Source organism: Typopeltis vanoorti, chromosome 11 (assembly GCF_054136105.1).
Source record: "Typopeltis vanoorti isolate ZY-2024b chromosome 11, IOZ_Tvanoo_1.0, whole genome shotgun sequence".
NCBI classification, from domain to species: domain Eukaryota; kingdom Metazoa; phylum Arthropoda; class Arachnida; order Uropygi; family Thelyphonidae; genus Typopeltis; species Typopeltis vanoorti.
In genome coordinates this window covers 33,149,487-33,161,817 of record NC_143559.1, presented here as the reverse complement: position 1 = coordinate 33,161,817, position 12,331 = coordinate 33,149,487, and the positions used below count along the sequence as shown (strand labels likewise).

The window sequence follows — 12,331 nt, the reverse complement described above, 5'->3', positions numbered from 1 at the left end:
AAATATACAAACAATTAGATGGGACAGCTATGGGATCCCCCCCTTAGCCAACTTCTACATAGAACATCTGGAAAAGCTAGCTATCAACACAGCCACTCTCAAACCTAGTCTCTGGATATGCTATGTTGATGATGTGTTTGCTATTTGGCCACATGGCCCAGACACATCGAATACATTTTTAGTGCATCTAAATAGCCAGCACCCTAAAATCCATTTTACAATGGAACTAGAAGCCAATGACTGCCTGCCCTTCCTGGTCACACTAATCACGTCTTCCAGAAGGTTCCTTATCATTTTCGGTTTATAGAAAACCCACATATACAGGGAGATATTTACACAAACAATCACCATCACCCTTCTCAACAATATGGTATCTTGAAAACACTAACCCATAGAGCTAGAACAATCTGTTCCAATGACATTGCTCTCACTGTAATGTCATTGGAACAGCTAGCTAACCTAACCTAACCAATGGCTATAATCCCCATAAGATAGATAAAATACTAAATGATACCCAGAAATCCCCCTCACTATCTACCACAGAAGACTACAACAAAACTATCACTATCCCGTACATTAAAGCACATCTGAAAAGATATCTAGGGTGCATAGCAAACACCAACTGCACACCGTATCTAAATCTTATATGAAATTGGCAACTCTCATCCATTCACCTCAGGACAGATTCACTCCTTTATCACATCCAGGAGTCTATGAAGTACTCTGTTCTTGTCATCGAGCCCACTATGGACAGACAGGAAGAACTGTGGACATCTGCCTCAGTGAACACAAAAAATATATCCGTCACTTTCGCTATGGCAAGTCGGGTCTGGCAGACCATGCTTTGGATATCCCAGCACACAGGATCAATTGGAAAAAAACAAAGTACTGCACAGAAGCTTCTACAAGTCAGAGAGGTTGTTCTTGGAATCAACAGAAGCCTTAAAACATACTCCAAACCTTAAAAAGTATGGCTGTATAAATCTACCAAAGATATGGGAGACAGTCATCCTAAGACTAAATTAATATTTATTTTAATTTTATTTTTTTCAAAACTTTGGACTACTGTTTTTTTTTTTTTTAATATATATAACTTAGATGGCGCCATATTAGGACTTTAGTCTTGTGTTGCACGCTGCAATTACTTATACTAGTCCACTGTTACACCGAATTGTGGTTGTCTCACATTTGTAACAAACTGTTTTGTGTGCTCTGATCTTCAGAGCACACAAAACAGTTTGTTACAAATGCTGGATATAATACCAGCAAAATATTAGCTTTTAAGTTAATAAATAGTTATTTTCTTATAAATCTGTGTTCGCATCAATAGTGTTTAAATCCAATTCAAACTTTTTGTTTGTTTGTTTGTTACTACCAATTATAGTAATGCTACAGACTATGCTCTCAGAAATACTTCTTATTACATTTTTTTATGACGACTTCTTCGTACTACTAAAAATTTTTTTTCTAAAAATGTATCCTCAGTAACATATTGCTATTATGTTACTTTATTTTGAAAATAAGACCATTAAAACAGAATTACTTTGCTGATGATGCAAACATATTACAATAAGCATTTAATATATATTTGATCAATTTTACAATAATTTCACATATTACCAAAATGAATTTAAAAAAAAAAAAACTCACTGGTTCAACAGAGGTTTGATGCAGGCTTTCATTGTCCTGTTCTGTATATCTGTCATCCTCTCCTTCTTCTTCACTACTATACTCTTCTAAAACACCATCACTGAAATACAGAATTCTCTTTGGTTTCTTAATTTGCTGAGTAGAATCTGAGAGAGGAATTTCAATGAAAGATGACTCATGGTGAACAGGATCAAGTCTGTGTGGCTGATTGTAAATAAAACATAACTTGAATAAAACATAATTGTCAAAACTACATTTCCAATACCAAAATAAATTTCTGAACTGAAAAAAAAAAAAAACATTTTTTTAATTTGTCATAAAAAAAAAAAGTGAAATGAACTCTAACAGAACTTATTCAAGCAGTTATTAATTTAAAAACCAAATGGCCATATTAATGAAATACTGCATATGAATAGATTTATACTTCTATTCTATGTTATTTTAATAGTATCCAAATATTATTTCAATCTCAACAGAGACTACTTATCCATGTATTCAATGACAAACATGTCAAGGTGGTTCAGTGGTTAAATGACACCAGACCAGGATTGTTGTTAGATGAATAATGCTGTTTAACTGGTTTCAAACATAATATGAAATATTCATCTAAATATTTAATGACATTGACATAACACCATAAGAGTAATATAAGTAAAATTAAGCTGCTAATATTTTGCTAGACTATATTCAAACCAGTGAGCAGAAAGTACCTTGTTAGTATTACAGGGTAACAATCAAGCAGTTGTGGAAAAATATCAAAAGTGTAATAAACAAAAGAACTAACATTCTCTCTCTTGATGGGGAAGGGGGGGGGGCTACAGTACTAACAATTACATCAGGTTTACAAATGTATAGTTATGGATTTGTCACTATTGCTAATTAAGGACCCTAAAGCCTTTGCTAACAAAAAGCAATCAAATCAATGCCCTTAGTTTGAATCACAACTCTGCTATCACACCCATACAAGCGTAAATAGAAATAATGGTGAACATCAAATACTGGATCTGTCTTTGGGTTACGACAGATGATGGAAAAGTTTCAAGAAAAGCAATGGGAGCTACATCTGGTATTTATTGATCTGGAAAAAGCATATGATAGAGTGCCAAGGCAAGAAGTCTGGAGGTGTCTGAAGGAGAAAAAGGTACCGGAGAAATATGTCAGGTTGGTGCAGGAGATGTACAGAAATGTGAAGACAAGAGTTTGAACCTGCCTGGGAGAGACAGAAAGTTTTCCAGTGACAGTTGGCGTGCATCAAGAGTCAGCATTAAGTCCGTTCCTGTTTAATATTATGATGGAGGTGGTAGCGGAGGAGATGAGAGAAGACATGCCTTGGACTATGTTGTATGCAGATGACATCGTGCTGTGTGCAGAATCAAGAGAAGAAGTGGCAGCTAAATTGGAAAGCTGAAGTACTGGAAGAGAGAGGTATGAGACTGAGCAGAAGTAAGACAGAGCATATGTGTTGCAAAGTGGATGGCAACCAGGAGACAGATCTGAAGCTGGAAGGAAATGTCATCAGGAAGGTCAGTGACTTTGGATACTTAGGTTCAACAGTAAAAGAGGATGGTGAGACTGAGAAGGAAGTGGGATGCAGGATACAAGCAGGATGGAGGAACTGGAGAGAGAGATGGCTGGAGTGCTATGCAACAAGAGGGTGCCGATCAATCTAAAAGGCAAAATCTACGGGACAGTAGTGAGACCAGCTATGATGTATGCTATGGAAACTGTGGCCCTGAGGAAAAATAACATCAGCAGGATGGAGGTAGCAGAGATGAGAATGCTTAGGTGGATGTGAGGTGTGACCAGAAAGGATCGTCTGAGACATGACTATGTAACGGTGAAAGTTACAAACTTAGGAGCAAAGACACAGGAGGCAAGGTTGAGATGGTTTGGTCATGTGATGAGGAGGGAGGAAGAGTATGTGGGAAGAAAGGTCATGTAGATGGATGTGCAGGGGGAGGAGGAAGTGTGGACGGCCAAAGAAGAGATGGAGGGAGATGGCGGAGGAAAACTTGAGGATGAAGAACTTGGATGTGGCTACAGCCCAAGACAGGAGGTTGTGGAGGAGACTCACCACAAACAGTGACCCTACTTAAGTGGGAAAAGCTGCAGAAGAAGAATAAAATCAAATACTGGATCTATGATTGATATGTCAGTCATCAAAGTTTATTATTATTATTACATGATACCTCCAAGGAGTCCAAAGAAACATCGAGGGAGGGCACCTACTCTACAGCTCTCTGTCTCCACCACTCAATCCACCAAATATAGCGAACTGCAACTACCATCATCACCATCTACAATAATGCCATATGCCAGCTACTGCCCACCACTAGTATTTTCACAGACAATCACAAACATCCATGCCCACAGCGAGATTCAAACTCACAACCTTTTTGCCTGGAGAGTAGATATGCTAACCACTCAGCTAACCGGCAGTGATGATGTTCATATGGATGTAGCTAACATAATGACTAAATTTAAGTCATCCAAAACCATTCTACAGAAAGAATTAAAAGTTTTCAAAAGTGATAGAACAAGATCATCATAACCAAAGCTGATAAGGCAATGTTACCATTATAATGAGAGGTCATCCAAAAATAACATTCTACAGAAAGAATTATAAGTTTTCAAAAGTGATAGAACAAGATCATCATAACCAAAACTGATAAGGCAATGTTACCATTATAATGAGAGAGGGAAAAAAAAACATTTTAAAGAATTATTTGGCTATCCATATCATGATTTCACTAATATACAAAAGAAAATGGTTTGCAAATTATTTTAAAAAATTTACATCCTGGCTTAAAGAAATTATTTAATTTCAGTATCTCCATGAAGTCAAAGACTCATCATCAAAGATGCCAATTGGGTAGTGAACTTGCACTATAGGCTATGCAGGCAAGCCCCATTAACCAAATAATCCTGGCTGGGCCAACCACAACTGCTTGTCTTGCTAAAGCAGAAGCCAAAGAGTATGAGACTAGCAGGATCCCCCCCCCTCCCTTTTGGATGTTTAGGAGTTGTACTGCATGGGCAGATGATAGCAAGGTGTTGGATACAGTGACAGTGTTCTGGAAGACAGAATAGTAAAAAAACAGTGAGGAGAAGTAGAATGAAGAATATGGTAAGAAAAGAAAAGAAAAGAAAAAGAGGAAGAATCAAAACAGCCAGTACCATTTTGGTGTGAGTCACTTGGAGAAATTGCTGCCGGAAGGTAGAGAAGCAAGTGCAGACAATTAATCTGATCAAGTGGTAAGCAATGTGGAAGAATAAGACAGGAGAGATTGAAGAGGTGGTTGTGAATGAAGAAGTGAGCAGCATGAGTATAGAGAATTAGAGAACAGGTGTGCAAGACAAACAGGGAGGCTCAGGGTGGACAGAGGAACACAGCGTGAGAAAGATAGATGCTCCAAAAGGATGTAAATGCAAGTGTAGACAAAAAGGGAAGGGGATGACCTGGGATCAAGGGAAAACAGTTGAATCTGAAGGTGTGAAGATGAATAAGGAGAAAAAGAAATGGCTCAAGTTAAGCATGGAGAGGTCACATCAAATAAGTGGTGTCAGTGGAACTAGCTATAGATCCAGGAATAAGCTGGTGTGTTTGTATACAAATGCTAGAAGTGTAAGAAACAAGGCAAATGGTTGCATTTATTGAGTCTGTTCACCCAAAAATTGATGAAATAAGTAAGACATGGTTGGATGAGGACAACATCCTGACAGGAATAGAGATGGAAGGGTATGATGTGTTTCGTGAGGATAGAAAGGGTAAAAAGGGAGGGGGAGTGCTATTGATGATAGAGAAAGATTTATGTCCATACACAGTAGAGATGCAAAAGGGAAATAGTGCCAGTAGTTTTGAAGCATTATGGTGTGAGATAGAGATGAATAGAATGAAATACTTGGATGTTGTTATAGACCTGGTAATGTGGATGGCAGTGACTATGAAATGTATAATCAAATTAGCCAAGCAAATAAGAAAAGGGTAATTATTATGGATGATTTTAACTATGGAAATATAGACTGGAATGATGAGATAGCAACTTGAAGTAAAGAAAATTACTTTCTCAAGTTTTTGAGGGACAACTACCTCAGGCTATATGTAACAGAGGGTACACGAGGATTGAGGGGCTCTGATTTGATCATCTCATCAGAGGATGTAATTATAAATGAAGTTTCAAATCACCCTCCAGTTGGTGGGAGTGACCATGAAGTGATTACCTGCATGGTTACCAGCAGTGTGAGGACCTCTGTAAGAAAAGGGTGTATGTGGAACTACAAGGCTAGTGATTATGAAGAGCTCAGGAGACAGCTTGTGTAGCAGGGAATGAGGAGTGGAAAGGAGATCAATGTTGCTTGGGTGATATTCAAGAACTATCTAGTAGAAGCAAATGTCTAAATGTATTCCAAGGGTCAGAAGGTTAAATAAGGTAGGTGTGAAATGGATGAATTAAGAGATTAAGCATGCAATACAGAGAAAAAAAGGCATTATGGAGGCAGCATACAAGAAGTGGTAATAACCAATTCAATGAGGATTACAGAAATCAGGCAAGGAGGGTGACTTCATTGGTAAGGGTAACAAAAGTGAAGTATGAGCAGTAGTTAGCTAATGAAGCTAAAAAAATCCTAGGGAGTTCTTTCAATGTAGCTAGCAAAAAAAATTATGGAAAGATGACACTGATTGGAGAAAATGTTATAAGGACAACTGTTGCAGAAGATATAATGGAGTTACTTAATGAGCAGTTCATAAAGGTCTTTCATTCTTGTGAAGGTGACATCATGGAGAGATCGAGAGCAGTTGATGATGGGGAGGAGATATTGACTGTAAGTGAGCAAGAGGTGTATGGGAAATTGAGCCAACTTGATGTTTATAACGCTGTGAGACTTGATAATATATCACCACGTATTCTGAAGGAATGTGCCAGGGAGTTGACGTCGGCCTTGACATATTTTTTTAATATGAGTTTTGCACTCGGTCAAGTTCCTAAGGAGTGGAAGGAGGGCAAGATTGTGCCACTTCATAAAGGAGGCGACAGAACTCAAGCATCAAACTATAGGCTTATCTGTGTGTCAGGTGTTGTAGTTAAGTCATTGGAGAAGCTTGTGAGAACTAGGATCCAGAATTGGGTTGGCAACAATGGAATTATCTTTGATGGCAGCATGGATTTTGCTAAAGGGAAGTCATGATTTAGTACTTATTACAATAAGGTCACGGCTTCCTTGGACAGAGGAGAGGGATACACAATAGTATGCTTAGATTTCGCAAAGGCTTTTGATCGATTACTGCATGATAAGTTGATAGTCAAACTAGAGCAGATGGGATTGGATATTAGATTAGTGCATTGGATCAGATAATGGCTATCTGTAGGTATCAGCAAGTTGTTTATGGGAGAAGCAATATTCAGGAAGAAGAAAGTCACTAGTGGTGTGCCTCGGGGATCCGTTTTAGGGCCATTGCTGTTTAACCTGTATGTTAATGATATTGGTGAAGATTTGGATGGAAATATTCAGTTGTTTACAGATGATGCAAAATTAGGACAAACTAAAGAGGAGAGAAGATGTTATGGCCTTACAAGAAAACTTGAATTAATTGATTAATTCATGAATTAATTAATTGATGAATCTTCTACAAACTTGTAGAAAACGGTCTTGAGTCTTTGACTCCATGGGATCTTGGGATAATAGTAATAATAATAATTACTAGAAGGGGGCTTCATGAGGCATGGAAATGTGGATGCAAGTTGAATATTGCAAACTGTAAGGTTTTAAAATTTGGGAAACAAAGATGGGATGTAGAATTTATGCTCGGTGGGGGATATATTGTTGGAGGTGGAAGAAATAAGAGATCTTAGGGTGATAGTGGATAAGGATCTGAAATTTAGGGGATACATTGCTAAAATTGTGAGGACAGCACAAAGAATTCTGGGAATGATGCAGAGGGCACTGTCTTGTAGAAGTAAAGAGATTCTTATTCCATTGTATAAGGGTCAAGAGATGACTTACTAAGGTAGTTTTCTGATCTCTGGAATCTCGAATATGAGGAAACTTTGAGAAAATGCAATTTATAGAGTGTAGTGGACAGCAGGAAGAGGGGTGATATGATAGACCTACAAGTTAGTAAAGGGTTGTTATAGGATCAATGTTGGAAAGGTTTTACAGCAAATGGTGGGAGATCAGGGGAAAACCAACGGACGTCCCTGTATAAAGAGGGTGTGAGCAGTGAAGTAAGAAGTAGGTTTTTTGAATGCATAGTTGTGAATGATTGGAATGCCTTGCTTGAGAGTGTGGTGTTTGAAGAGGGTTTGAGTGTGTTTAAGGCACAGTATCATGAGCTGTGTGTATGACAAAAAGACCTCTTAGATGAGTCTTTGACTCCATGGGGTCTTGGGATAATAATAATAATTACTGGAAGTGGGCTTTGTGAGGATATTTAACCAGACTTTGACAATGCCCTGGAAACATCAAGAGTAACCATATACGTTTTCTCTCCTTTCCTCTGGTGCTGGTGAGGCAATCTGGAATTAGAATGGCAGAACTCAAACTGGTGATCCTCTAAGTAATAAAGTTCACTGTTGATAACCTTCTCCATTGTTTTCAAGAAGACTGAGATGAGATGAACTCGATAATAATTTGATTACTGATTCTTCTCTCTTATTTTAGGGATGGGCTGGATACAGGCTGGATAATGATTACCCTAGTATGTAAATTAGAGCTAGTGGAGATGGATAATGATGTTTGTGACAATGATAAGAGGCAGATGACCAATGGTATGCAGCATGGTTCTGCTTGGAATACTACTGTTTAATACATTACTGATACTAAGAATGATTTGCTGATGATACTGAATAACTGAAGAAGGAAATAGTTAATAAAAGTGATCTAGAGATCATGCAGGATAATTTTTATAATCTGATAGCGTGAACTATGGATAATGGTTGACAGTATAAACTGTATATTATGTTGATAGAACTGGAATATAAGAAATTATCAAGTAATTGGGGATAATTGCCAACACTGAATTGAAAGTTCAGATGACACATACAAAAATAAACAAAATAAACTCAAAGGATCACTTGAATACTGAAAAATATAACATAAGTTATCAATTTTTTTAATATATCAATCCTTAATTATTTATTATGGTACTGTATTAAAAAAAAAATCAGCTAATGCTTTTTTTGTTACCATATAGGGAGTAGGTGAGGCCGTTTTAGCCCTAACTAATTTTTGGAGACTGAGTGGGCAGTTCAATCTCCACTGGTAGCCAATCAGAGATAGCTTGCCCAAGGCTATCACTAATTAATTGGTATGAAGTGAAGAAGGCAGCTAACAAGTGCTGCCATCTGGTGGTCCCTAACACAATATATTTTTTTAAATATCTGAAAATAGTGTGGGTTCGACAGCCAATGTTCTTGCGTTTACGGGACGAAAAACCTGAGTTTCTGGGAGAAAAAACCTGCTTGCCTGTGCCAAAGATCGACTAACTCAGGAACTGGTCGAAAAAAGGCTTAGAAAATGTTCCTCTAGTCGGCGACTAGATTTGAACATGTCTCTTTTTTTGTGTGGTCAAGCACCGTAGAGGCAAACGCCACTTCTACTGAGCTACACAGGCTTGTTTATTATGGTATTCATGTGCTATTCTTGCATACATGAGGTTGCAAAACTATGGAAGAAATTGCAGCAAAAAAAAGTGATGATGATGATGAAGCTCCCAAGCTTAAAAGAGTGGCAACCCAGGACATAAGGAAATGTATTGCTGGATTGTTAATCTATTTCATGCAGTAAGGCAATGAAGACAGTGCTGTATATGCACTAAATACTTGCACTGATTTCCTCAAATGAAGTCAATAATAATGATAATAAAAAATCAACTGGTTCAATTCCTAGAATACCACTGCAGAGAATCATGTGTGATTAATATGCATATAAATGAAATTATTCTAATGACAAACATTGTACTTTAGTTATTATTATTATTGTACAGACACCTCCATGGAGTTTGAAGACTAACTGTGGGAGAACCCAAGCTATTCATACATTCTATCATACCTCTCCTTGAATCCATTTACAGACAAAGTGGTAACAACTGACTGGCAACCCATTCCATTCATTCACAACTCTCTCCACATGCCCCTACAAACTACACTTTTATTCACCTTCCTGGGATGACCTCTTGTTCTGCCTCCTCTGGCCAAGTGCCGAAACATTTCAAAAAATTGTAAATGTTTCTATCATATCCCCTCTTTTCTGCATATCAACCAACTTCTACAGTCCACACACCCTTAACCAATCCTCATAAGGAATGTTCTACAGACCACACAACCACGTGTGTGTGTGTGCAGAGTTCTTAGAATACATGAGAATCATGGAATACAGTATAAAATCCAAAAGGTATGTATGTTAAGTGGATGATATTCCTCACCTAACCTGGAACCAAACACTTAACTCCAAAAATACATATTTGACTAGAAATTGAAAGATAGGTCAGTTCCATTCCTGGACTAGATATGTGGACTAATATTGGTCACTGAGTAAAACTGATTAACATTTACAGTGCATTAAAAAAAAAAAAAAAAAATCAACATGGCTTGTTATTTACATTTTACTTCTCACCAGCATCCTTCTCTAAAAGGAGTATCACAAAAACTCTTAAAAACAAATCATTATGCCAAGTAATGGGAAGAAGAAAAAATAAGAAATGGCTTACTTGAGAGAGAGAAAGTGAGAGAAACATTATAAATAAAATGGCTACTTTCTTAAAACAATAACATCCTACAAAAAGCAAAAGCAACTCTTCCAAGAGTCAGGAAAATAAAAACTACAGATGTGTAGATCAAATATATCATATAATAAAACACCTGTGGTACTAAAATGTTACCTTAAAGTAGCATTCGCATACATGAAACCAATTTCCTCAATATTACAATCATCCGAGCAATCAAGAAACTAAGTGTATATAGAATTTTTTACTCATATGCCGCATGTTATGTAAGACAGATGGACTATACAGGCAAAGTATGCATGAATTACTAATGAATTACTTTTGGATTATGGATTACTTTCTTCCAGAAAATTTAACTTTTCCTTTGGAAAGGGGAAGGGAAAGGAATTAATTAGTCTGTTAAAAGCTTTTAAACATTAAAAAATAAGCCAAATGAAACAAAAGGGTTAATATGCACATTATCTTCTTATTTACTTTTGTATTGTATTTCTACTTACAAACTCAACTACAAAACTTTTCTCAAGTAGATGGTTGTATGTGTGTGTGTGTAGTGTGGGGGGTATTATTACCTGTGACACCTCCTTGGTGAGTCCCAGGACTCATTGTGTTAGCAAGGGGAATACTTTCGGTTTTGGTTTTCCCATTATATTTTGCCATCCTTATCAGAAGTGATAAAACTATTAATAACAGTTATAACATTTTAATTTGAGATATAAAATTTTCTGTTAATTTTGGTATCAAGAACATAATTAGACTCCTTGGAGGAACTCATGTGTAATAATAATAAAGATTGATAATAATAATAATAAAGATAATAAAGTTTATAATTTGTCGGGAATAAACATTCTCCCCCCCCCCCACCTAAGTCTCTGAGTAGTAAATAATGTCAGTATCTAATTCGAGATGCATTTTATAATACAAAAAAAAAGCGTTCATATATTTATAAAAATTCAATATAATATGCTAGAGATGCACATACTGTTGTCTCAATCATTTGGGCGATATCTCCATGGCCTTCTATATATGTTTCGGATTCTTTAAACTTTACACCACTTGATAACGAAGTCACACTACCTGACAATTCAACATCTTCCTGGGATTGAATATATTTTGATTTATTCATGTTTGAATTTCTATCCTCAACAGTTGCAAGACACAAAACATTAGATACTTTTGGGATTCCGCACGAGATATCCCAATAAGAGAGATCTTCAAAAAGTTATACAATAGTTTGATTTTTTTTTTAAATCTAAGCAATAATATTATTACTCTTTTGCGTTATTAAAATCTAGGCTCATATCATTATATAATTTCATATACATAAAAGGTAAACACATAACGAATGAAATGCATATTATCACAAAAAATATATCATTAATTGTGAGAACGGTAAAACAACAGCTGAACGTTTATCAAAACACACACGTAACCACATAGAAACAAAATCGTGAAGTATGAAGCACGCCTAACGGCGAAAAAAATAACTACATTTTCAGTTGTGTTATGTAGAATCATAACTAATCTTTGGAGTGGAATTCTAAATATGTAGGGGGGAAAGTCAGCTAACGCCTTTTTATTCCCGAGAGGCCGTTTCAGTCCTATCTAACTTTTGGAGACTGAATGGGCAGTTCAATCTCCACTGGTACCCAATCAGCTGGCCCAAGGCTATCACTAATTAAGCGGCAAGCAGTGAAAAGAGACGGCTCAACAAGTACCGCCATCTCGTGGTCCCTAACCCTGACACTCGTATTTAATGTCTGAAATAATGTGGATTCTACGGACGATTTTCTTGAGTTTACGGGACGAAAAACCCGAGTTTCCGGGAGAAAAAAAACCCGCTTGCCCTTGCAAGAGATCAACTAACTCGGGAACCGATCGAAAAAAGGCTTAGAAAAATTCCTTCTAGTCGCCGACTAGATTCGAAAACAAGAAGTCTTCCTTCGTGCGGTCAAGCGCCGT

The 12,331-nt window shown here is 37.0% G+C and overlaps 1 protein-coding gene across 1 annotated transcript in view; it reads right to left on the bottom strand.

Annotated features, from left to right (window-relative positions):
• Positions 1 to 11,785, bottom strand: part of LOC150101423 (protein FAM177B-like) — a 57,438-nt gene extending 45,653 nt beyond the window's left edge. Inside the window, exons 1-2 of the mRNA XM_090400686.1 lie at positions 11,352 to 11,785; positions 1,651 to 1,854 (exon numbers count right to left, since the gene is read on the bottom strand). Coding sequence (XP_090256812.1) covers positions 1,651 to 1,854; positions 11,352 to 11,495 — 348 coding nt within the window. The 5' untranslated portion in view covers positions 11,496 to 11,785. The remainder of the gene's footprint in view (positions 1 to 1,650; positions 1,855 to 11,351) is intronic.
• Between the last annotated feature and the right edge of the window lie 546 nt (positions 11,786 to 12,331).